This window comes from Oncorhynchus kisutch, linkage group LG28 (assembly GCF_002021735.2).
Source record: "Oncorhynchus kisutch isolate 150728-3 linkage group LG28, Okis_V2, whole genome shotgun sequence".
Classification (NCBI taxonomy): Eukaryota; Metazoa; Chordata; class Actinopteri; order Salmoniformes; family Salmonidae; genus Oncorhynchus; species Oncorhynchus kisutch.
This window is the reverse complement of record NC_034201.2, coordinates 31,964,221-31,987,688: the sequence shown is the minus strand read 5'-3', so window position 1 is coordinate 31,987,688 and position 23,468 is coordinate 31,964,221. Positions and strand designations below refer to the sequence as shown.

Sequence of the window (23,468 nt, the reverse complement as noted above, 5' to 3'; positions counted from 1 at the left end):
GCGCTACAAAGTATTAACTTAAGGGGGCTGAATAATTTTGCACGCCCAATTTTTCAGTTTTTGATTTGTTAAAAAAGTTTGAAATATCCAATAAATGTCGTTCCACTTCATGATTGTGTCCCACTTGTTGTTGATTCTTCACCAAAAAATACAGTTTTATATCTTTATGTTTGAAGCCTGAAATGTGGCAAAAGGTCGCAAAGTTCAAGGGGGCCGAATACTTTCGCAAGGCACTGTACATCCCCCTTTCTGTTGGTTATAATAGGAAATGAGTGATGGTCCACAATTCCACCACTAGAGGGCACAGGAGGACAGAATGGATCCCTGGTGGTCCAAGAGTTGGAAGTCACTGCTTTTGAAGTTTGCATGGAATCTATTGGTATTGACATGAGTAAGTAAAGTTTTCTAAGCAAAGCAACCATCTTAAGAAATGTAACTAGTATCTTTGAATATGAGCTAAATATCAGTTCTAGTTCACTGTGGGCCTCAAAATACTTTGGATTTGTTATTGAAGATATCAAACACACCAGCATATCTGTTCACATGATCTCTTCGACATCTATATTACAAACAGTTTTTGACATTTTCCAGAATATTGTATATGTTAGACTGACCGCATGTCGAAGCAGTGCAGGCGATTGTTTAAGTGCTTCATAGAGTACATTTGCTTGAAAGCCATTGAATATACTCTCTGTTACTCAGGTCAATTCAGAATGTAAAAGCACCACACACTTATCAACTGAAGCTCAGACATTAATACAACACACACACACACACACGCACACGCACACGCACACGCACACACACACACACAGTTTCCTCAGGAAAAAGCATAATTGTCAGCTACAATACAACAAGTCAGGAAACCGGGTGAGCACAGTGCTGTCCTGAGCAACAGTGGAGATACACACACAGTGGATGACATTCCACTGAGACACTGCACAAGGTAAGAGGAATTAAGAATTTATCTCATTAAGGTGCACCTCTGATTGCTGTGCCTCTTGCCGTCCTTTCTCTAAATCTTTAAAGCCGATACAATAATGCATATAGCTTTGCATTACCGTTGTGATGGTGCGTTCTGGTTTGCTCTAAAATACTGTCTCTGAGAGTTCATGAGATATCAAAACGTTTGATTGAGAAAGATACCCTACTGTAGTCTGTCTGTCATAAGTATTATATTGTATCTTCAGGAAGTCCTTTAGACTTATAGCTCATAAAGTCTACCTTGTTACAAGGAAATAAAAAATTAAGTGTATGCCACTGTGGATTGTTTTGCTGGTCTTCAGAAACAGGTAGATGTTTGTTTACAATCATCTATGGTCTATGCTATAAGTACTTGAAAATAACAAGGTAATACTTTGTACTATTTGGTACTACAATAGTACAAAGTACTAGGTAACAAAAAGGGAAAAACAAGTTTTATAATCAATATGATATATTTCTAGACAATTCAATTATTGTCATATACCTTTAATGTTTCCATTTACCAGGACTTTAAGACTAGTTACTATGTTTATTTCTAGAGATTAACCACTGTGTTCCACTTTATAATACGTGTGGCTATAATACCTATACCTGTGCATTATACAGTAGTGTATGAGGACACATTGTTACATAGTAGTCTACAGTACCTAGTGCAATTACATACAGCAAACTAGTGTCCCAGGCAGCCAAGCACTAAAACCACTTGACCCAATCAATTCTTTCACTGTGAATTTAGGGAGGAATTTTAAGTGATTTCATCAAGACCGATGTTATATCAACTTGTTTAAATACTTAAGTGCTTTAGTGAAACAAAATAATGTAGCCAGCCACAGACAGACACCGCTTTTTATTTCCTGAGTTAAAAAGAGTGACTCTACATTAAATCTCCTCATAGAGTGGATATTAATTCATGTGCAACGTCATTTGCTCCCCAATATTTTATTTCAATAATTAAAATAAGACAACTAGACTTAGCTTTTAAGTATTACCTACTAAAGAATTTCAAAGTAAAACTGATAAAATTTATTTTAACACACTTGTGTGAAACCCCATGCCATAATCTTCCCCCGGGGTAACTGGCCCCCCCGGAGTGGGCCAGTTACCCATACACATGTTCTACTGTCGGTAACTTGAGAATGCTGCTGGGTAATCGTCTGTGTTTGTATTTAATCGCTGAGTAAAGCCTATACAGAATAGTCTCGTTGCAACAGTTCTTATGCTATTAGAATATTCTGTAGGTCCTCAATTACAACGTTACTCTCTCATTCATTCTGGTTTTAGCTGTTCTGTTCAACCTTTTCCAGCCCACACTCATATTGAGCTCTTGGTATTGCTAGCCTAACTATGATCTGTGATCTCTTTCTCTGTTCTAACTAAGTGGCCTTGTGTCCTTGCAGTATTTGATCCCTGAGCACAAGCATCATGCCCATCCTTAAAAACCTTCCAGGGAGGACCAGGAGTAATCATGGGAACAGTGAACTCATCCTGCCCAGGTTAAACTTGGACCTGAGTCCCTTCGAGGAGGTGAACCTGGAGGAGGAGAGGAATGAGGGCGACCCCCCCATTTTGGTGGGCCGTGGAGCAAAATCCCTCCAGTGCAGGTTGTCGCGTGATGGGGAAGAGGAGGAGAATGAGGTGAACATGGAGAAGCACGGCACCGGGGCCCCTAAAGGAGGAAGACCCCTGAGGGGGACTCTGGAGCGACTGTGCAGCTCTTCCCCCCTGAAGACCCTGGGGAAGTTGGGTAAGGGGCTGCGTATGTCGGGGTGCAGCGTGTGGGGGACCAGCCCATCCCTGCGAAGCCCAACGGACCCCCACTCGCCCCCGCCAGAGAAAGAGAAGAGGAAGGGCATCCGCAGGAGCTCAGAGGAGATCATGACCCTGCTACGGTAAGTGGGATGGAGGTTGTTGATCTAGGATCAGATGCCTTTTAGATCATAATGAATAAGATTGCATGGACAGGGAGAACCATTTCCACTCTGAGACGCTTTATAAATACAGGTCCAGAGCCACAGATTAACATAAATGTAATGTCTCTCTATATACAGTGCCAATAGAAAGTCTAAAAGGGATTCAATTCATTTGTTTCTACAGATCTACACAACCTAGTCGACATTTTCAAAGTGAAAGAAAATACATTTTTCTAAATGATTATTATTATTATTTTTACATAGATGTCTTGACACCCCAGAGTTAATACCTGGTGGAAGCACCTTTTGGTAGCCATTACAGCTGTGAATCATTTGGAATAAGATTCTACCAATTTTGCACTCTCTTATGTGGCAGCATATATCAATTGTTTTTTCCTAAAATTGCTCAAGCTCATTTAGTTTGGTTGGGAATGATTGATGAACAGCAATATTGAAATGTTGTCTCTGATTTTCAGGCAATTTTAAGTCAAGATTGTGATTAAACCACTCAGGAACACTCAACACCTCTTGGAAAGCTATTCTGGTGTGTTTCGGCATAAATATTTGTGTAATTGTCTCTCTGAAAAATAAAACCCTATCCTAGGGTTAGGTTTTCAGAAGACTGAGGCGGGTTTTCTTCTAACTTGAGCTTTGCTCCTTTCATATTTATTTTGATCCTGACAAACTCCCCAGTCTCTGCCGATGACAATAGATACATTTTAGATACAATTTTAAGGCCGCAAAATGTGAAAAAAGTCAAAGGGGGTGTAGACTTTCTGTAGGCACTGTAATATGACTAAGTTAGACACTATTTTGTAGCACTGTGATAGCTGTAACGAAATGACGGAAATGCTCACAGCATATAGCATAATCATTTCCTAATTGGTTATGGAATGTAAAAATTCACCATGTTTACGTGTGGAACTCCCTTTGTTTGCTAATGCTATCTTGTGTACCTAAGCATTGAGTGAATGGCACTACGTATAACCGGGACATTGTTTTCACTTTGACTGTTGCAGCCAGGGAAAGGCAGCCATCAAAAATTCCAATCTGGATTGCTTAGAGCAGGGATGGGCAACTTTGATGGGGGTTGGGGCCACAAAAAATCAGAACTCATCATGATGGGCCGCAGTTTCTAACAGGTCTGTGCACCCACATCCATACCCACATCCATACCCACATCCATACCCACATTCATACCCACATCCATACCCACATCCATACCCACATCCATACCCACATCCATACCCACATCCATACCCACATCCAACCCACATCCATACCCACATCCATACCCATATCCATACCCACATCCAACCCACATCCAACCCACATCCATACCCACATCCATACCCATATCCATACCCACATCCATACCCACATCCATACCCACATCCATACCCACATCCAACCCACATCCATACCCACATCCATACCCTTATCCATACCCACATCCAACCCACATCCAACCCACATCCATACCCACAACAATACCCACATCCATACCCACATCCAACCCACATCCATACCCACATCAAACCCACAATTGACTATCAGTGACTGACATAATGAGAAACTGCTGATGCACAACCAAATTTCGAAATGGCACCTTGTGTGTTCTACTATTCTAACTATTCTACTATTCTTAGTTGAGACCCTGATTGAGTTCCTGGGAAATTTGGAAATTTAACTGAGGGCCTTCAAAAGGAGGGCTGTGGCCCCCAGTTGCCCATCCCTGGCTTAGAGCTACAAGCACCTCTCAAGCATTTAAATAACTGCTTATTTATAGCATATGGTAGTCTGGATATGGTAGTCACCTGTTAGCATTGACCCTTACAGTATTTGATAACACGTATGTATCCCATTCCATTTATATTTGAGATGGAACCTTAATTCCCACACAATATCTCTGACTCTGGGAATCCACACATAGCTCTTCTCTCTCTTCAATGCCATACTGTGAGGTTGACAGCGTAACAAGCCATAATATAGTTCCTATTCTCTCCTGATGGTTCTCTTCTGCTTCTAGATTTGCAGGGCGGCGGAAGCAGACACAGCGTAGAGAGAGCCTGCCCTGCGGGGACCTGGGCATTGACAGCGAGGATGAGTCTCGCCGCCGGCCCTCCTTCCTCAGGATGGTCAATCTTAGCAAACTGAAGAGGGAGTCCCTGTCGGACCACAACTCCCAGGAGGCCGAGAAGGAGCTGGAGGAGGAAGAGCCAGTGGTCAAACCTAGGGAACCACTCTCAGGTATACAAGGCACTCCAAAACAAACCAATCAAGTGGGGAGATATGGTATGTGTTCTGCTGGTCCAGCCAATCACAGGGCACATAATCTGAAAACTCTGAATCATGTAAGGATCAATGCAGGTTACCTCTGTCTGTGGCATGTCAGTCAGCGTTGTACGTTTCAGTGTTCACATTACGAGTCCAACCTCACTTGAGTCTATTAAGTCGGAAACTCAGGAACTTCTTGGTCAGCTCCTGCAGTACTTCCTCCACCAATCCCACGCTGGTCTCTGATGAGCTGTGAGCGGTCCCCAGATCCCCTCAGTCATCGGGTTCAATCAGCACCAGACTATGAAAGCAGGAAATGACTGCACTTCCTCCCACTGCTGATCCCTTCAGATAAAACTTAATCCAAAGCTACTGTTCACAGAGCTCCGTAGGGAGCAAAGCAGACAAGGGACAGTCAAAGGACAGTGTAGTATATAGCATGCCCAGAAAAAAAATTGCAGACCTCCACAAGTCTGGTTCATCCTTGGGAGCAATTTCCAAACGCACGTTCATCTGTACAATCAATAGTGCGCAAGTAAAAACACCATGGGACCACGCAACCGCCATACCGCTCAGGAAGGAGAACTGTTCTGTCTCCTAGAAATGAACGTACTTTGGTGCGAAAAGTGCAAAGCAATCCCAGAACAACAGCAAAGGACCCTGTGAAGATGCTGGTGGAAACAGGTACAAAAGTATCTATATCCACAGTAAAAACGAGTCCTATATCGACATAACCTGAAAGGCTGATCAGCAAGGAAGAAGCCACTGCTCCAAAACCACCATAAAAAAGGCAGACTACGGTTTGCAACTGCACATGGGGACAAAGATTGTACCTTCGGAGAAATGTCCTCTGGTCTGATGAAACAAAAATATAACTGTTTGGCAAAAATGACCATCGATTTGTTTGGAGTAAAAAGGGGGAGGCTTGCAACCTGAAGAACACCATCCAAACCGTGAAGCACGGGGGTGGCAGCAACATGTTGTGGGGGTGCTTTGCTGCAGGAGGGAGGGAGTGGTGCCCTTCACAAAATAGATTACATTTTGAGGAAGTAAAACGATGTGGATATATTGAAGCAACATCTCAAGACATCAGTCAGGAAGTTAAATCTTGGTCGCAAATGGGTCTTCCAAATGGACAATGACCCCAAGCATACTTCCAAAGTTGTGGCAAAATTGCTTAAGGACAACAAAGTCAAGGTATTGGACTGACCATCACAAAGCCCTGACCTCAATCCTATAGAACATTTGTGGGCAGAACTGAAAAAGTGTGTGCATACAAACCTGACTCCGTTACACCAGCTCTGTCAGGTGGAATGGGCCAAAATTCACCCAACTTATTGTGGGAAGCTTGTGGAAAGATACCCGAAACGTTAGACCCAAGTGAAACAATTTAAAGGCAATGCTACCAAATACTAATTGAGTGTATGTAAACTTCTGACCCACTGGGAATGTGATGAAAGAAATGAAAGCTGAAATAAATAATTCTCTCCACTATTATTCTGACATTTCACATTCTTAAAGTAAAGTGGTGATCCTAACTGACCTAAGACAGCAAATATTTACTCAGATTAAATATCAGCAATTGTGAAAAACTGAGGTTAAATGTATTTGGCTAATGTGTATGTAAACTTCCAACTTTAACTGTCTCAGCACCCTTCAGTATGTCAATGTTGAAAACATGTACTTTTTCTCCTCACTTACCCCACCCGTTCCTACACATATGGCAATACTCTGTACAAACCAATATACTAAACAGTTTGAAAGGGATTCCTCTATCTGTCCTTTCCTCTCTTCCCTCAGTGCTGGAGATCCTACAGCTGGTCAACCAGAGGGACCTCCTCCTGGCCGACACACACATCCAGGAGCTGGAGCACGAGTGCGAGCTACTGGCCTTCCTGCCACATCCCTCCACGCCTCCATCCACACCTCCCGGAGTGACCCCTCCTGGGTCCTTCGACAACCCCTCCAGTCCCAACGCTTCACGGGATGCCAGCAGGCGCAAGGCCAAGGATGTGGAGCTGCTGTATGAGGCCCTGCAGAAGGAGATGTGGGACGTGGTGAGAGAGTCCCTCCGCCAGCCAACGGCCGGGCCCAACCTGGGACTGGTGGTGCTGGTCATTCAGCAGGAGGAGCAGGCTGACATTTCCCAGGCCCAGAGAGAAGAGACCCAGGCCCAGCCCTTAAGGGAGGGCCTCCAGCCCCATCATAGCCAGAGGCCCCGTCAGCTCAAGCTGAAATGGCGGCAGGCGGTGGCGGAGGCGGCAGACTGGAGCCTGCCGCAGCAGGTGGACACTCAGGCGGGACAATTGGCCTCATACCTGGAGAGGTTAAGGGGACGCATGGTGGACGACCTGGACGCGGCACGGCGGAACGTGGTGTCGGTCTACCCGGAGGAGTTCCAGGCCTTCCAGGTGTATGTACAGAGCTACCACCGGGCGGTGGCCAGACGCCTGAAAATCATTACCAGCTCCCAGCTTCAGATCACTGACGTCTACTCTATGCTGGACTGGTTCTACAACATCTACAACAGGTCAGTGTCAGAAGTCATAACATAACAACATTAAATGTATACACTCTTAGAAAATAAGGTACTACCTAGAACCATAAAGGGTTATTTAATTGTCCCCTTAGGAAAACCCTATGAAAATGGTTGCGTTTGAGCATATCAATTTTGTCAAGTCGCCTTTCAAAGTGTGTTACATTATGTGGATAAACATTTTCAGACTTGTGCCTACATGTCGACTGCATGAACTGCATGAACCACGTGATCAAAGGTTATGATGTTTTGACTGTAGTCAACTGAAAGTTCCGTCCGTTTCTCTTCATCAACTTCATCCTGCAGCCATCACCTGCATTGTTGGAGGCTCTATTGTCAACCAATCATCGGGGTGTTTTTGTTTGACCCGCGTGAAAGTCCATTGGTATACATTGGATATATACAAATTAATGATATATATTTTTTCGCATCAAGTTTTTATTATTTCTATTAATGTATTTAAAAACTCCCACCCCCCCCATCCGGCAATCTGATAGCATATGTAAAATCAATCATGAGATAAACAAAAATAAATTAATACAAATACATGAAATAGTAGAATAATGAATGAATAATACTGAATAATACATCACATTACATACATCAAAAAGAGTTACACATCATAGAAACTCATTCATGGATGTACAGGTACTTTGGACAATAGTTCAGAAATGAATGTGATATCTGAGACCTCTCTCTCATCAATTGATTGTACAATCTACACACATATGATTTCAGTTTGCGATTGTGTGATCTGGGGGTTAGAGACATGCTTATTTTGATATTATAAAGAAACTTTCACAAACAACGGCAACTACGTTGACACTGCCATGTTCATCTAAGCTTTGCTGTAGGAAAACCACAACAGTTTCTGACATTTTCGGCTGTTTCAGATGCACCTCCCCTGACTGCTCTTGTCGACATTCGTCTACAGTCGGCTACGTTAGCCTTACAACTCAAACGCACCCATTATCAATTTTTGGTTCCAGTGGAACCCTTTCATTAATACAATGTTATACGTTCTTAGTAGAACCTGTTTCACCACCAAAGGGTTCACCTATGGGGACAAAAATATATATTTTTTAAATAAGAGTGTAAGATAAGAACATCAAGGAAGTCCATGTACGTGAATATTAACATAGATCTTTACAGGTATTAGTTCAGATCTGAAATGTGAGACTTGACTGGATAGTGACACATAGTATCTCTTCCTCACTCTCCCTCTCGTTTTTTTAAGGGATGTCCTGGGCACCGTTGGCATGAAAACCCCAATTAACTACTCCCGACTGGAACCCCTACTGCACCAAGACACAGTGGACCAACTGGAACAGGACTGCCTGAACACTGTCAGGGTAAAATCACATTGCTTTTAAAGTGCAATTCAACCTCATATTCATTATCTCCAGCACCATACTAGTGTCTACATGTGTGAAAGTGGCGCATTTATATGATCTGTGGTTAAAAAGACAAGGTCATAAAAAATGCTTCTCTTTTACATCACAGGGATAGGATTAAAAGTAAGAAAAACTGTTCGCTTTCAAAACCTGTTTCTAGTCACTTCACCAAATCAAATCAAATCAAATGTTATTTGTCACATGCAGATGTTAATGCGAGTGTAGCGAAATGCTTGTGCTTCTAGTTCCGACAATGCAGTAATAACCAACAAGTAATCTAGCTAACAATTCCAAAACTACTACCTTATAGACACAAGTGTAAGGGGATAAGAATATGTACATAAAGATATATGAATGAGTGGTGGTACAGAGCGGCATAGGAAAGATACAGTAGATGGTATTGAGTACAGTATATACATATGAGATGAGTATGTAAACAAAGTGGCATAGTTAAAGTGGCTAGTGATACATGTATTACATAAAGATGCAGTAGATGATATAGAGTACAGTATATACGTATACATATGAGATGAATAATGTAGGGTATGTAAACATTATATTAGGTAGCATTGTTTAAAGTGGCTAGTGATATATTTTACATTATTTCCCATCAATTCCCATTATTAAAGTGGCTGGAGTTGAGTCAGTGTGTTGGCAGCAGACACTCAATGTTAGTGGTGGCTGTTTAACAGTCTGATGGCCTTGAGATAGAAGCTGTTTTTCAGTCTCCCGGTCCCAGCTTTGATGCACCTGTACTGACCTCGCCTTCTGGATGATAGTGGGGTGAACAGGCAGTGGCTCGGGTGGTTGTTGTCCTTGATGATCTTTATGGCCTTCCTGTGACATCGGGTGGTGTAGGTGTCCTGGAGGGCAGGTAGTTTTCCCCCGGTGATGCGTTGTGCAGACTCTGGAGAGCCTTACGGTTGTGGGCGGAGCAGTTGCCGTACCAGGCGGTGATACAGCCCGACAGGATGCTCTTGATTGTGCATCTGTAGAAGTTTGTGAGTGCTTTTGGTGACAAGCCGAATTTCTTCAGCCTCCTGAGGTTGAAGAGGCGCTGCTGCGCCTTCTTCACGATGCTGTCTGTGTGGGTGGACCAATTCAGTTTGTCTGTGATGTGTACGCCGAGGAACTTAAAACTTACTACCCTCTCCACTACTGTTCCATCAATGTGGATAGGGGGGTGTTCCCTCTGCTGTTTTCTGAAGTCCACAATCATCTCCTTAGTTTTGTTGACGTTGAGTGTGAGGTTATTTTCCTGACACCACACTCCGAGGGCCCTCACCTCCTCCCTGTAGGCCGTCTCGTCGTTGTTGGTAATCAAGCCTACCACTGTTGTGTCGTCCGCAAACTTGATGATTGAGTTGGAGGCGTGCAGGAGGCGGGCCACGCAGTCGTGGGTGAACAGGGAGTACAGGAGAGGGCTCAGAACGCACCCTTGTGGGGCCCCAGTGTTGAGGATCAGCGGGGTGGAGATGTTATTGCCTACCCTCACCACCTGGGGGCGGCCCGTCAGGAAGTCCAGTACCCAGTTGCACAGGGCGGGGTCGACACCCAGGGTCTCGAGCTTGATGATGAGCTTGGAGGGCACTATGGTGTTAAATGCCGAGCTGTAGTCGATGAACAGCATTCTCACATAGGTATTCCTTGTACATATCTGTACATATCTACCTCAAATACCTCATACCCCTGCACATTGATCTGGTACTGGTACTCCCTGTATATAGCTCCACATTGATCTGGTACTCGCTGTATATAGTTCCACATTGATCTGGTACTGGTACTCCCTGTATATAGCTCCACATTGATCTGGTACTGGTACTCCCTGTATATAGCTCCACATTGATCTGGTACTGGTACTCCCTGTATATAGCTCCACATTGATCTGGTACTCCCTGTATATAGTTCCACATTGATCTGGTACTGGTACTCCCTGTATATAGCTCCACATTGATCTGGTACTGGTACTCCCTGTATATAGCTCCACATTGATCTGGTACTGGTACTCCCTGTATATAGCTCCACATTGATCTGGTACTGGTACTCCCTGTATATAGCTCCACATTGATCTGGTACTGGTACTCCCTGTATATAGCTCCACATTGATCTGGTACTGGTACTCCCTGTATATAGCTCCACATTGATCTGGTACTGGTACTCCCTGTATATAGCTTCACATTGATCTGGTACTGGTACTCCCTGTATATAGCTCCATTCTTGTGCATTTTATTCCTCTTGTGCTACTATTTTCTTTTTATTATACATTTGAACTCTGCCTTGTTGGGAAGGGCTCGTAAGCAAGCATTTCAAGTCTACACCCGTTGTACTTGGCCCGTGTGACAAATAACATTTTATTTCATTTTATTTGGAGGGTATTTTCTTGCTCCCCAAGTCACCGCAAATCACATACAGTAGTGTTTGAAAATCATTGTTTTAACTTTTGATGATATCATCAGGTAGAACCTTTTAACTTTATATATCTTTCTACAAAACATAGAAATGCGCCATTTTCACATCTGTAGAGACTGGTATTGTGATGGCGATAATGAAAATTAGGTTGAAAAGGGGTGGAATTGTCCATTAATACTGAACACTGTCTTGGGGAAAAAATTCCACCTACCGAGGTAATGGTTCTGGCACTAATCTAATGGTACTGAAACTTCCCATACTTGTTTATTGGGTAGGCAATGGACTTTATGGTTGTGTGTGTTCTGTTTATCGCAGGAGAAGGTGTCCACAGAGCTCACTCAGGTTCTGGATGAGGAGGAGAGGCGGTGGGCCCAAACGCTGCACATAGAGGAGTACCAGTCCAGTCTGGCCCGCTCTGTCATCCAGGTCTGTCACACTATCACTCAGAGACACTACTGCACAGTAGATCTGTAGGTCACCATTGGACATTGTGGCAAACAACTCGAAGACATTTGTAAATCTCCCATTAGTATTGGAGTGACCTATTTTGGGTGGTTGGATTTTGAAGTTCCTGCTCTGATCAGTATCTGTGTGTGGTTGTTACAGAGACTAAAGGTAGACCTGGACAGATCCACAGCTGTAAGCCCGTTTCTGGGGGCCAGGGTGGCCCGCTGCAATCTCAATGGACTGTCTGACTTCCTATATAGGTGAGGAGAAGATGTGTTTATAAAGACATGGACATTGAGTTCAGTCAACAACCTCAATGTGAATCAATATATGGATTTAATTTGATCATGTTACTATGTCCAGTTTCCAGAGAAAAGTGGAGATGTTCCATGAGACCCAGGCTGAGTTTGGGGACCGGGGCGATGGATACGTCTCCAGGACCATCTCTCTGGTCAACTGCTGCCCGCCTCTCAGGTAGATACCCAGACAGAGAAGTCATCTCCTGTGGCATCTGTGTTAACTGATGCTCCAATCAAATGCTTATCAAAAACATGTATTTTTCAGTTGGTGAAGTGGTAAATGGGACCAGAGCGTCTCCAGTTAGCTAGTTAACATTGCTTACAATTAGCTGGCAATCTTGTTAAAGTTGACAAGTAAAATTGTATTTGTCACATGCTCCAAATACAACAAGTGCAGACTTTACCGTGAAAAGCTAACTTACGAGCCCTTTCCCAACAATGTCGTTAAAAAGTAAGACAATTAGCAAATAGATAAAAAAGAAAATATTAACACAATAAAATAACAATAACGAGGCTATATATAGGCTATATACAAGGAGTAGTGGTACCAGTGTCAGTATACTGGGTTGCGAGGTAGTTGGGGTGATTGATTGAGGTAATATATACATGTAGGTTTTGTTAGGTGATTGATTGATTGAAGTACTATGCACATGTAGGTAGGGGTAAAAGCAAAAAGTCTGGGTAGTTAGTTGATTAACTGTATAGCAGTCTTATGGATTTGGGGTAGAAGCTGTTAAGCAGTCTTTTGGTCCCAGACTTGACTTTCCGGTACCGGCAGATTTTTAGGGCCTTCCTCTGACACCGCCTGGTATAGAGGTCCTGGATGACAGGGAACTCAGCCCCAGTGATGTACTGGGCCAATAGTGTGGTATGCAGCTTATCATGAGGAATTTTAACTCAGGCAAGCAGAACCTTCAGACTTCATTAATATGAATGATCATGCACCAACTGTTGTTGACAAAGGGACAAATAGATCACATGGTCAAATGATGTTATCCACATTATTAAGGTTGTAAATGGTTCAAACGGGTTTTCCAAGTCAGAAATACGAGTTTCAGATCATTCTTACACTACCTGAACTCACCAACAGTGTTTGCATTCCACTTTTTGTGTAGATCCTTTGTACAGCGCTGCAGGCAGTGTGACCCACAGAGCAACGAGGAGTCCACACAGAGAGCTAACTCCTCCCTGGACAGGATTGTTAACCAATCAGTGAGGGTTCTAACGGAAAGACTATTTGAGCACATCAGGGTGAGGCAATGTGCTTTTTAAATGTGTCCTCCTTTGGTAGGGCGCAGAAAATGTTTTCCTTACAATTTATTGACACAAAACATACATTTATCTTAACATCCCTTCCCCAATACACAACTTGCCAATTCCACACTCATATATGACTGATCAAACACACATGCTCTAACGTTTACACAGATGTGCATTTTGCAATAGGAGCATAATGCTCATCACTTCATGTGGGTCAAAGCTGTGTATTTCTGTTCCAGCCGTTCTTTGACAAGCTGGTGAAAAGGAAGTGGTTAAACAACACTGAGGCCTTTGAAGCCATCGAAGCAAGCGTCAAACAACACTTCAAGAAGTTCAGAAGAATGGACTGCCCACCTTATCAGGTCTCCACCAATGACCACATATATAACACACATGATAACATGTTGCACAAAATACATGGAATAAATATTTGCCCTTTCTATCCCAATATATTTAGTTTATCAACAGTTACAGTGCCCTTGGAAAGTGTTCAGACCCCTTGACTTTTTCCACATTTTGCTAGGTTACATCCTTATTCTAAAATGGATTCAATAGTTTTTTGTCAACCTACACACAATACCCCATAATAACAAAGCAAAACCAGGTTTTTAGACATTTTTGCTAATTTATTGCAAATGAAAAACACATTTACATAAATATTCAGAACCTTTACTCAGTACTATGTTGAAGCAACTCTGGAGGCGATTACAGCCCCGAGTGTTCTTGGGTATGACGCAACAAGCTTGGCACACCAGTATTTGGGGAGGCAGGGTAGCCTAGTGGTTAGAGTGTTGGACTAGTAACCGGAAGGTTGCAAGTTCGAATCCCTGAGCTGACAAGGTACAAATCTGTCGTTCTGCCCCTGAACAGGCAGTTAACCCACTGTTCCTAGGCCGTCATTGAAAAAAGAATTTGTTCTTAACTGACTTGCCTAGTTAACCAAAGGTTAAAAATATAAAACATTTGTGGAGTTTTTCCCATTCTTCTCTACAAATCCTCTCAAGCTTTGTCAGGTTGGATGGGGAGCTTTGCTGCACAGCTATTTTCAGTTCTCTCCAGAAATGTTCGATCGGGTTCAAGTCTGGTCTCCGGCTGGGCCATTCAAGGACATCCAGAGACTTGTGCCGAAGCCACTCCTGTGTTGTCTTGGCTGTGTGCTTAGGGTCTTGGCCTGTTGGAAGGTGCCACAGTCTGAGGTCCTGAGAGCTCTGGATCTCTGTATTTGCTCCGTTCATCGTTGCCTCAATCCTGACTAGTCTCCCAGTCCCTGCCGCTGAAAAACATCCCCACAGCATAATTATGCCACCACCATTATTCACAGTAGGGATGGTGCCAGGTTTCCTCCAGAAGTGACGCTTGGCATTCAGGCCAAGAGTTCAAGCTTGGTTTCATCAGACCAGAGAATATTGTTTCTCATGGTCTGCGGGTCTTTTGGTGCCTTTTGTCAAAGTCCAAGCGGGCTGTCATGTGCCTTTTACTGAGGAGTGGCTTCCATCTGGCCACTCTACCATAAAGGCCTGATTGGTGGAGTGCTGCAGAGATGGTTCTCCTTCTGGAAGGTTCTCCCATCTCCACAGAGGAACTCTAGAGCTCTGTCAGAGTGACCATCCGGTTCTTGGTCACCTCTCTGACCATGGCCCTTCTCCCCCTATTGCTCAGTTTGGCAGCACGGCCAGCTCTAGGAAGAGTCTTGGTGGTTCTACTTCTTCCATTTTAGAATGATGGAGGCCACTGTGTTCTTGGGGACCTTCAATGCTGCAGAAATGTTTTGGTACCCTTCCCCAGATCTGTGCCTCGACACAATCCTGTCTCGGTGCTCTACGGGCAATTCCTTGACTTTCCTAATCATTACCGCAGGTGAACTCCAATCAAGTTGTAGAAACATCTCAAGGATGATCAATGGGAACAGGATGCATCTGAGGTCAATTTCTAGTCTCATAGCAAAGGGTCTGAATAAGTATGTAAATATGTTTTTTCAGCTCAAAAATTTCGAAAAACTTGTTTTCTCTTTGCCATTATGGGGTATTGTGTGTAGATTGCTGAGGATTCTTTATTTATTTTTTCATCCATTTTAGAATAAGGCTGTAACGTAACGAAATGTAGAAAAAGTCAAGGGGTCTGAATACTTTCTGAAGGCACTGTATGTTATGATTGAGGGACTGAATGGTTGAGTGGTTGACTGTTTGATTGACAGATACTGGTGGGGGAGATACACAGGCGGGTTTTGGTGGAGTATTTGCGTGCGATCATGCGAGGACGGGTCATCTGCACATCATCGAAGATGAGGAAGAGGATGGCATTCCGACTGCAGGACGAGGCCAAGCAGCTCAAAGGGCTCTTTAAAGACCTGGTCAGCCATCCCTCTAATTTACGGTCGTAATGACCATAAACAACTACAGTTGAAGTCGGAAGTTTACATACACTTAGGTTGGAGTCATTAAAACTTGTTTTTCAACCACTCTACAAATGTCTTGTTAAAAAAACTATAGTTTTGGGAAGTTGGTTAGGACATCTACTTTGTGCATGACACAAGTAATTTTTCCAACAATTGTTTACAGACAGATTATTTAACTTATAATTCACTGTATCACAATTCCAGTGGGTCAGATGTTTACAAACATTAAGTTGACTGTGCCTTTAAACAGCTTGGAAAATTCCAGAAAATTATGTCATGGTTTTAGAAGCTTCTGATAGGCTAATTGACATAATTTGAGTCAATTGGAGGTGTACCTGTAGATATATTTCAAGGCCTACCTTCAAACTCAGTGCCTCTTTGCTTGACATCATGGGAAAATCCCAAAAAATCAGCCAAGACCTCAATAAAAAAATTGTAGGCCTCCACACGTCTGGTTCATCCTTGGGAGCAATTTCCAAACGCCTGAAGGTACCACGTTCATCTGTACAAACAATAGTACGGAAGTATAAACCACATGTGACCGTCATACCGCTCAGGAAGGAGACACGTTCTGTCTCCTAGAGATGAACGTACTTTGGTGCGAAAAGTGCAAATCAATCCCAGAACAACAGCAAAGGACCTTGTGAAGATGCTGGAGGAAACAGGTACAAAAGTATCCATATCCACAGTAAAACGAGTCCTATATCGACATAACCTGAAAGGCTGCTCAGCAGCATGTCCTCTGGTCTGATGAAACAAAAATAGAACTGCTTGACTATAATGACCATTGTTATATTTGGAGGAAAAAGGGGGAGGCTTGCAAGCCGAAGTATACCATCCCACCCGTGAAGCACGGGGGTGGCAGCATCATGTTGTGGGGGTGCTTTGCTGCAGGAGGGACTGGTGCACTTCACAAAATAGATGGCATCATGAGGCAGGGAAACGATGTGGATATATTGAAGCAGCATCTCAAGACATCAGTCAGGAAGTTAAAGCTTGGTCGTAAATGGGTCTTCCAAATGGACAACGACCCCAAGCATACTTCCAAAGTTGTGGCAAAATGGCTTAAGGACAACAAAATCAAGGTATTGGAGTGGCCAGCAAAAAGCCCTGACCTCAATCCCATAGCAAATTTGTGGGCAGCACTGAAAAAGCATGTGCGAGCAAGGATGCCTACAAACTCTCTCCAGTTACACCAGCTCTGTCAGGAGGAATGGGCCAAAATTCACCCAACTTATTGTGGGAAGCTTGTGGAAGGCTGCCCAAAACGTTTGACCCAAGTGAAACAATTTAAAGGTAATGCTCCCAAATACTAATTGAGTGTATATAAACTTCTGACCCTCTGGGAATGTGATTAAATAAATAAAAGCTGAAATAAATCATTCTCTCTTCTATTATTTTGACCTTTCACATTCTTAAAATAAAGTGGTGATCCCAACTGACCTAAGACAGGGAATTCTTACTAGGATTAAATGTCAGGAATTGTGAAAAAATGAGTTTAAATGTTTTTGGCTAACGTGTAAGTAAACTTTCGACTTCAACTGTATCTGAACGCGATAAGATGATTTAGTTTAACACTCCCAACAACTGTTTTGTAACCCCAATTAACCGCTTATGGTCCAAGATAGCACCTTTTATTCTAAGAATGTAGGACTACAAATCCTGATAGATGATGTTGGTATTAATGTCTATGGTATGTCCACACAGAGCTTTTGTTTCAGAAAATGATGGATTGCACCTATCTGTTGATGGCTGATGGACAATGAGATGATTGACCTTTGTACTTATGCAACTGGTCCATATCAATTGTTTTACAAATGTTTATAATGACTTATCTTACATAATATTTCCTCTTTCAGGAGTCAGGATCCTCTTGGCTGGACAGTGTCCTCACTCACCTGGCTGACATCATTCTCCTGGAGGACACTCCGTCCATCCAGATGGAGGTTGCTGTTCTGGTGAAAGAGTTTCCAGACATACGGTAAGGTTTTTCATCATTTTGGGGAATACAGTATTGCGCAATGTTTTAAAAGTCCAGAGTTGGAAAACAATGAACAAATTTGGCAAATGTCATTCATTGGTCACCATTTTCTATATACGCTATGCCACAGTACCCAGAACCTACATGCCACGGTGCAGTTTCACAAAGTGCTATTTTTGACATCTGGACAAAGGTAGCAGAATTTGAGTCCACGTATAGACTTTCTGTTGACACAATAGGTCAAAACAAGGGAAAAAAGCATGGGAACATACCATTATTAACCTTTTGGTATTAACCATACCATTATTAACCTCCTGCCTGTATACAAGTTGAAAATGGCAAATTTGGCCACTGATAAACGACTAAATTGGAACACAGTGTCTGTAAAATAACAAGCTATACATGACGTCAGAGCTCTGGCTCTGAGTTCTTATGGCTGCAATCCCGTTAACGGGATGATATGACAACAGCCAGGGAATGTGCAGGGCGCCAAATTCAAAACAACAGAAATCTCATAATTAAAATTCCTCAAACATACATGTATCTTATACCGTTTTAAAGGTAATCTTTTTGTTAATCCCACCACAGTGTCCGATTTCAAATATGCTTTACAGCAAAAGCACCACAAACGAATATGTTAGGTCACCACCAAGCCACAGAATAAACACAGCCATTTTTCCAGCCAAAGATAGCAGTCACAAAAAGCACAAATAGAGATAAAATTAATCACTAACCTTTGATGATCTTCATCAGATGACACTCATAGGACTTCATGTTACACAATACATGTATGTTTTGTTTGATAAAGTTCATATTTATCAAAATATGAGTTTACATTGGCGCGTTACATTCACTAGTTCCAAAAACATCCAATGATTTTGCATAGCCACATCGATTCAACAGCAATACTCATCATAAATGTAGATGATAATACAAGTTATACACATGGAATTATAGATATACCTCTCCTTAATACAACTGCTGTGTCCGATTTCAAAAAAACTTTACGGAAAAAGCATACCATGCACTAATCTGAGACTGCGCTCAGAAATATAATACAATTAGCCGCCATGTTGGTCAACAGAAACCAGATATTACATGCTAAATATTCCCTTACCTTTGATGATCTTCATCAGAATGCACTCCCAGGAATCCCAGGTCCACAATAAATGCTTGATTTGTTCGATAATGTCCATTATTTATGTCCAATTAGCTACTTTTGTTAGCGCATTTGGTACACCTATCCAAACGCTCGTGCATTTCTTCAGACAAAAACTTCAAAAAGTTATTTTACAGGTCGAATAAACATTTCAAACTAAGTAAAGAATCAATCATTAGGATGTTTTTATCATAAATCTTAAAGTTCCAACCGGAGAATTCCTTTGTGTCTTGAGGAGGAATGGAACGCAAGTCGATATCATGTGGAATGCGCGTGACAAGGAAATGTCTCTCTGCCAGTAAGCTGACTCATTCAGCTCTTATTCAGTCCCACAACACAGTAGAATCCTCATTCAAGTTTCTAAAGACGGTTGACATCTAGTGGAAGCCCTAGGAAGTGCAACTTCATTCATATCCCAATGTGAATTCAATTGGGCCTGGATTGAAAATCCACCAACCTCACTTACTGTTTGGATTTCTTCTCAGGGTTTTGCCTGCCATTAGAGTTCTGTTTTATTTACAGACATCATTCATACAGTTTTAGAAACTTCAGAGTGTTTTCTATCCAATACTAATAATAATATGCATATATTAGCAACTGAGACTGAGGAGCAGGCCGTTTACTCTGGGCACCTCTGGGCACTTTTCATCCAAGCTACTCAATAGTGCCCCTGCAGCCAAACGCAGTTTTAACAACGCTCTATGGGTTTTGACTGATAGCCGTTCTGAACATGATCACCTTGCGCGACAAGAAGTTGCCCCCATCCCTCCCACTAATTGGGCAACTTTTGCAAATGTTTTGTTATCTGAGTGAGGGAAATGCTGTAAATTAAGAAGACTATAATAAATACAGCTTTAATATCATACAAGCAAGCCAAACACCCATGAGTCCAAATATGCACTTCACATTTCCATATCATAAAACTTATGTCATATACAGCGTCAATGTTTATGATCATTATGTTTGATGTACAGTTACAAGATGACATGGCGTCATACCCTGGTTTGTTCTGAACAGAATGAATATATATGTTTGTCTATTGTGAAGAAAATAAGCACGGAACAAGCACTAACATGATCTGATTCCCTGAATTGCATTGTGAAAGCCTAACACTGTAATATTGTATTTTATAACCTAGCTAGTCATGTTGGCAATAGAACAAGCTTAAAAATGATGCCCACCAGGCCAAGATAGCAATTTATAATGGACTGTTCTTGGATTGCATAAACAACAACAGTAATTGTGTGAGTGCTGGGATGCAGGGTTGTGTTCCAAACAAAAAACCTCCAAGTGTGCTTTCTGTAGTTCCTCAACTGCATAGCTAGGAGAGCTGAAAAAACACCTTATAGTTGAAGACTCTACTTTGAGTCATGAAAGTGCATTAAAATGACTTAGGAACTGTGAACACTTTGGAGAGGTGTGTAGCCACTCTCACTCAAACCCTTGTAATTCGTTTTGGCTTATGTTGCACCTACCACACATTTTCCAGGAATATTCCTATCATATTACTGAATGTATCCAGTGTATTGTCAGATTTCGTTATCAACAAATGCGATGAAAGTACAGTAAATGTAAAATGCACATAAAATCATTGGATTCAGTATTGTGTCAGGTGAACTGTTGCATCCTCACCTTTGTCCTAATACTTTTCCCATAATGTCCAAACGGTTTCTACCATGGTTGTGCATGTGCATTTCATATGTATTCTGTAAGAAACGTTTCAATTTAGTCCATATAGGTTGAGTGTACTGGCTTTATTCTTGGAGAGGACCAAGGGGCTGTTTTGAGTGGCAGAGGCTGGAGGGCCCCACAAGGTCCCAGGCCCCTCGTTGTTTGTGTGTTTTGTGGGGTCAGCTAAGGGCTGGCTAGCTGGCAGCGTACCCAATGTGTGACGCATGACCTGTGGCCAGGCAGACAGGAAGCTGCTGCAGAGTACTTCCTGTTCCTGCCACCCTGTGAGAGACAGTCTGGTGCCACGCTCTGGAATCAAAGGAGGGAGCTGGAGCAGGTCAAGACAACCTGGACACATGTTAACTCACTCAGGCACAAGGAGTCTCTGCAAGCATCACTCTTTTGTTTTGTTACTAGCCACCTGTATTTTCATAGATCAAAGTCTGCCGTCTACCACTGGGACTCCCCCAAATGTCTATTTGGGGTGAAATATTGTTGAAAAAATTATCAATAGATCAACTGAACATAATAAGTAATGGCCCTTTGCTCTACAACATGATTGAATCATGAAGCTACCTGAAACCACCGAAACACACTAACATCGGTCTCTGTCTTCCCTATCTTTCCTTTCTCTTCCTCCCTTCATCCTACCGCAGGAAGAAGCACATCTCCACCCTGCTAAATGTGCGGGGGATGATACGTCAGGCAGAGCGCCAAGAGATCTTGAACGTGGTCCGAGACTTTGAGAGCAGCAACAGCTCTACCTTGCCATGCAGGGATCATGCCCTCTTCTCGGACATCCCTGTCACCTCCGAGGTACATTGCATCAACCTGGGCCTCATCCGTGTTGCCATGACCGTCGCCAACTGGTTCTCAGAGGCCCGGCTTCGACGACACCGTAAGAGAAGCCCCAGGAACAGAACCACGCTGCCACCGGAACAACTGAAAGAGGACAAGGATATGGATTATGATTGACTACAAGGGAATCGTATGGAGTTGATGCACGTTAAGTCTTTGGTAGAACAGAGTCTCGCTCACCCGTAATTCTGTATCTATGACTACATGATACTGATGGAGCTTTAAGTTCGAATTGTTTGGATTTCTGCTTTAAATAAGAGAGGTAGAGGTTTGTTGATGACGACACTTCGAAGAGTAGTCAATCTTAAATTCTGTCATATTACTGTATGTGCTGCGACTACTACGATGGGGCAGAATCACAAACTACTGTGAAACTTACTACTACTGATAAGAAATGCAAAGTCCCCATAGAAACATGAAATTAAATGTTTTTAATTAATCTGTAAAGGATCTTCCCACTCATTTACAGACATTTGAATGGATAGCGATAAGCAAAAGAACTTGACATCAGGTACCACAGATACAAGCCCATCTACTGTACTTCAAGCTCAGATTTTTCTTCATGTTTAGAATCATTTTGTAAACCTCATTGGGTAACACGTTACATTAAGGTGTAAGTATATACATTTATAATTAGTTAATAAACTGCTTAAAGATAGCTTACGTGACTGCACAATTTTAACCAATGTGTTATAACTGTTTTAATTAACCACTAATGGTTTATAAAATACTTATAAACCTTTAGTAAATAATTTTAAGTACACCTTAATGTAAAGTGTTACCGATTTAAATAAATTCTCTGGTACTTTAGAATACCTTTTACCCAGTAGTTCTGAAAGGACAACTCATGAGCCAAAAGTGGTCCCCAGAAATTACACACTGTCACATACAGTATGTGCAGATATGTGCACTACGTCATTTCTCTCTCTCTCTCTCTCTCTCTCGCTCTCGCTCTCTCGCTCTCTCGCGCTCTCTCTCTCTCTCGCTCTCTCTCTCTCTCTCTCGCTCTCTCTCTCTCTCTCTCTCTCTCTCTCTCGCTCTCTCTCGCTCTCTCTCTCGCTCTCTCTCTCATTCGCAAGAAGTCACTCAAGCTCATTTATCTAGAACTCAAATTGCTAGGGGCTAGCTCATGTTGGGAAAATGGCACAGCAGTCACTTTCAAAGTAGCGATGTCATCATAGCCGTGGGAAGTAGGGGTGCTGAGGGTGCTGCAGCACTAGGGTTTAATATTTTCCCGGTATTTTACAAGTAAATAATTATTCTCCCGGGTAACCTGGTATTTCCTGCCAAAACAGTATGTGTAATTCAAAAGCATTATAAAACATATACAGGGCCTTCGGAAAGTATTCAGACCCCTTGCCTTTTCCCACATTTTGTTACGTTACAGCCTTATTTTAAAACTGATATAATAAAACAATTTCCTGAGCAATAACACAATACCCCATAATGACAAAGTGAAAAAACGGGTTTTTAGAATTTACATAAGTATTCAGACCCTATTGCTATGAAACTCGAAATTGAGCTCAGGTACATCCTGTTTCCATTGATCATCCTCGAGATGTTTCTACAACTTGATTGGCGTCCACCTGTGATACATTAAATTATTGCACATGATTTGGAAAGTAACACGCCTGTCTATATAAGGTCCCGCAGTTGAAAGTGGATGTCACAGCAAAAACCAAGCCATGAGGTCGAAGGAATTGTCCATAGAGCTCTGAGGCACAGATCTGGGGAAGGGCACTTTGAAGGTCAAGAACACAGTAGCCTCCATCATTCTTAAATGAAGTTTGGAACCACCAAGACTCTTCCTAAGCTGAGCAATCGGGGGAGAAGGGCCTTGGTCAGGGAGGTATAGGATTAGCCCCCTTTTTCAATTTTTGCCTAAAAT

At 42.5% G+C, this 23,468-nt stretch overlaps 1 protein-coding gene across 1 annotated transcript; it reads left to right on the top strand.

The window, feature by feature from the left end:
* The first annotated feature begins 373 nt into the window (after positions 1 to 373).
* LOC109872462 (exocyst complex component 3-like) lies at positions 374 to 22,501 on the top strand. Its single transcript, XM_020463679.2, has 13 exons — positions 374 to 946; positions 2,382 to 2,873; positions 4,924 to 5,144; positions 6,972 to 7,701; positions 8,945 to 9,059; positions 11,826 to 11,936; positions 12,117 to 12,217; positions 12,321 to 12,431; positions 13,372 to 13,507; positions 13,756 to 13,878; positions 15,711 to 15,866; positions 17,771 to 17,892; positions 21,379 to 22,501. Exons 2-13 carry the CDS (start codon positions 2,407 to 2,409, stop codon positions 21,695 to 21,697), a joined length of 2,712 nt encoding a protein of 903 aa, XP_020319268.1. The 5' UTR covers positions 374 to 946; positions 2,382 to 2,406; the 3' UTR covers positions 21,698 to 22,501.
* Positions 22,502 to 23,468: the final 967 nt, after the last annotated feature.

Coding starts and splice junctions, on each gene's coding strand:
- LOC109872462 (XM_020463679.2), top strand. CDS start 2,407: ATGCCCATCCTTAAAAACCTTCCAGGGAGGACCAGGAGTAATCATGGG. Junction 5,145..6,971: donor ACCTAGGGAACCACTCTCAG/GTATACAAGGCA, acceptor CTCTTCCCTCAG/TGCTGGAGATCCTACAGCTG. Junction 13,508..13,755: donor GACTATTTGAGCACATCAGG/GTGAGGCAATGT, acceptor TTTCTGTTCCAG/CCGTTCTTTGACAAGCTGGT.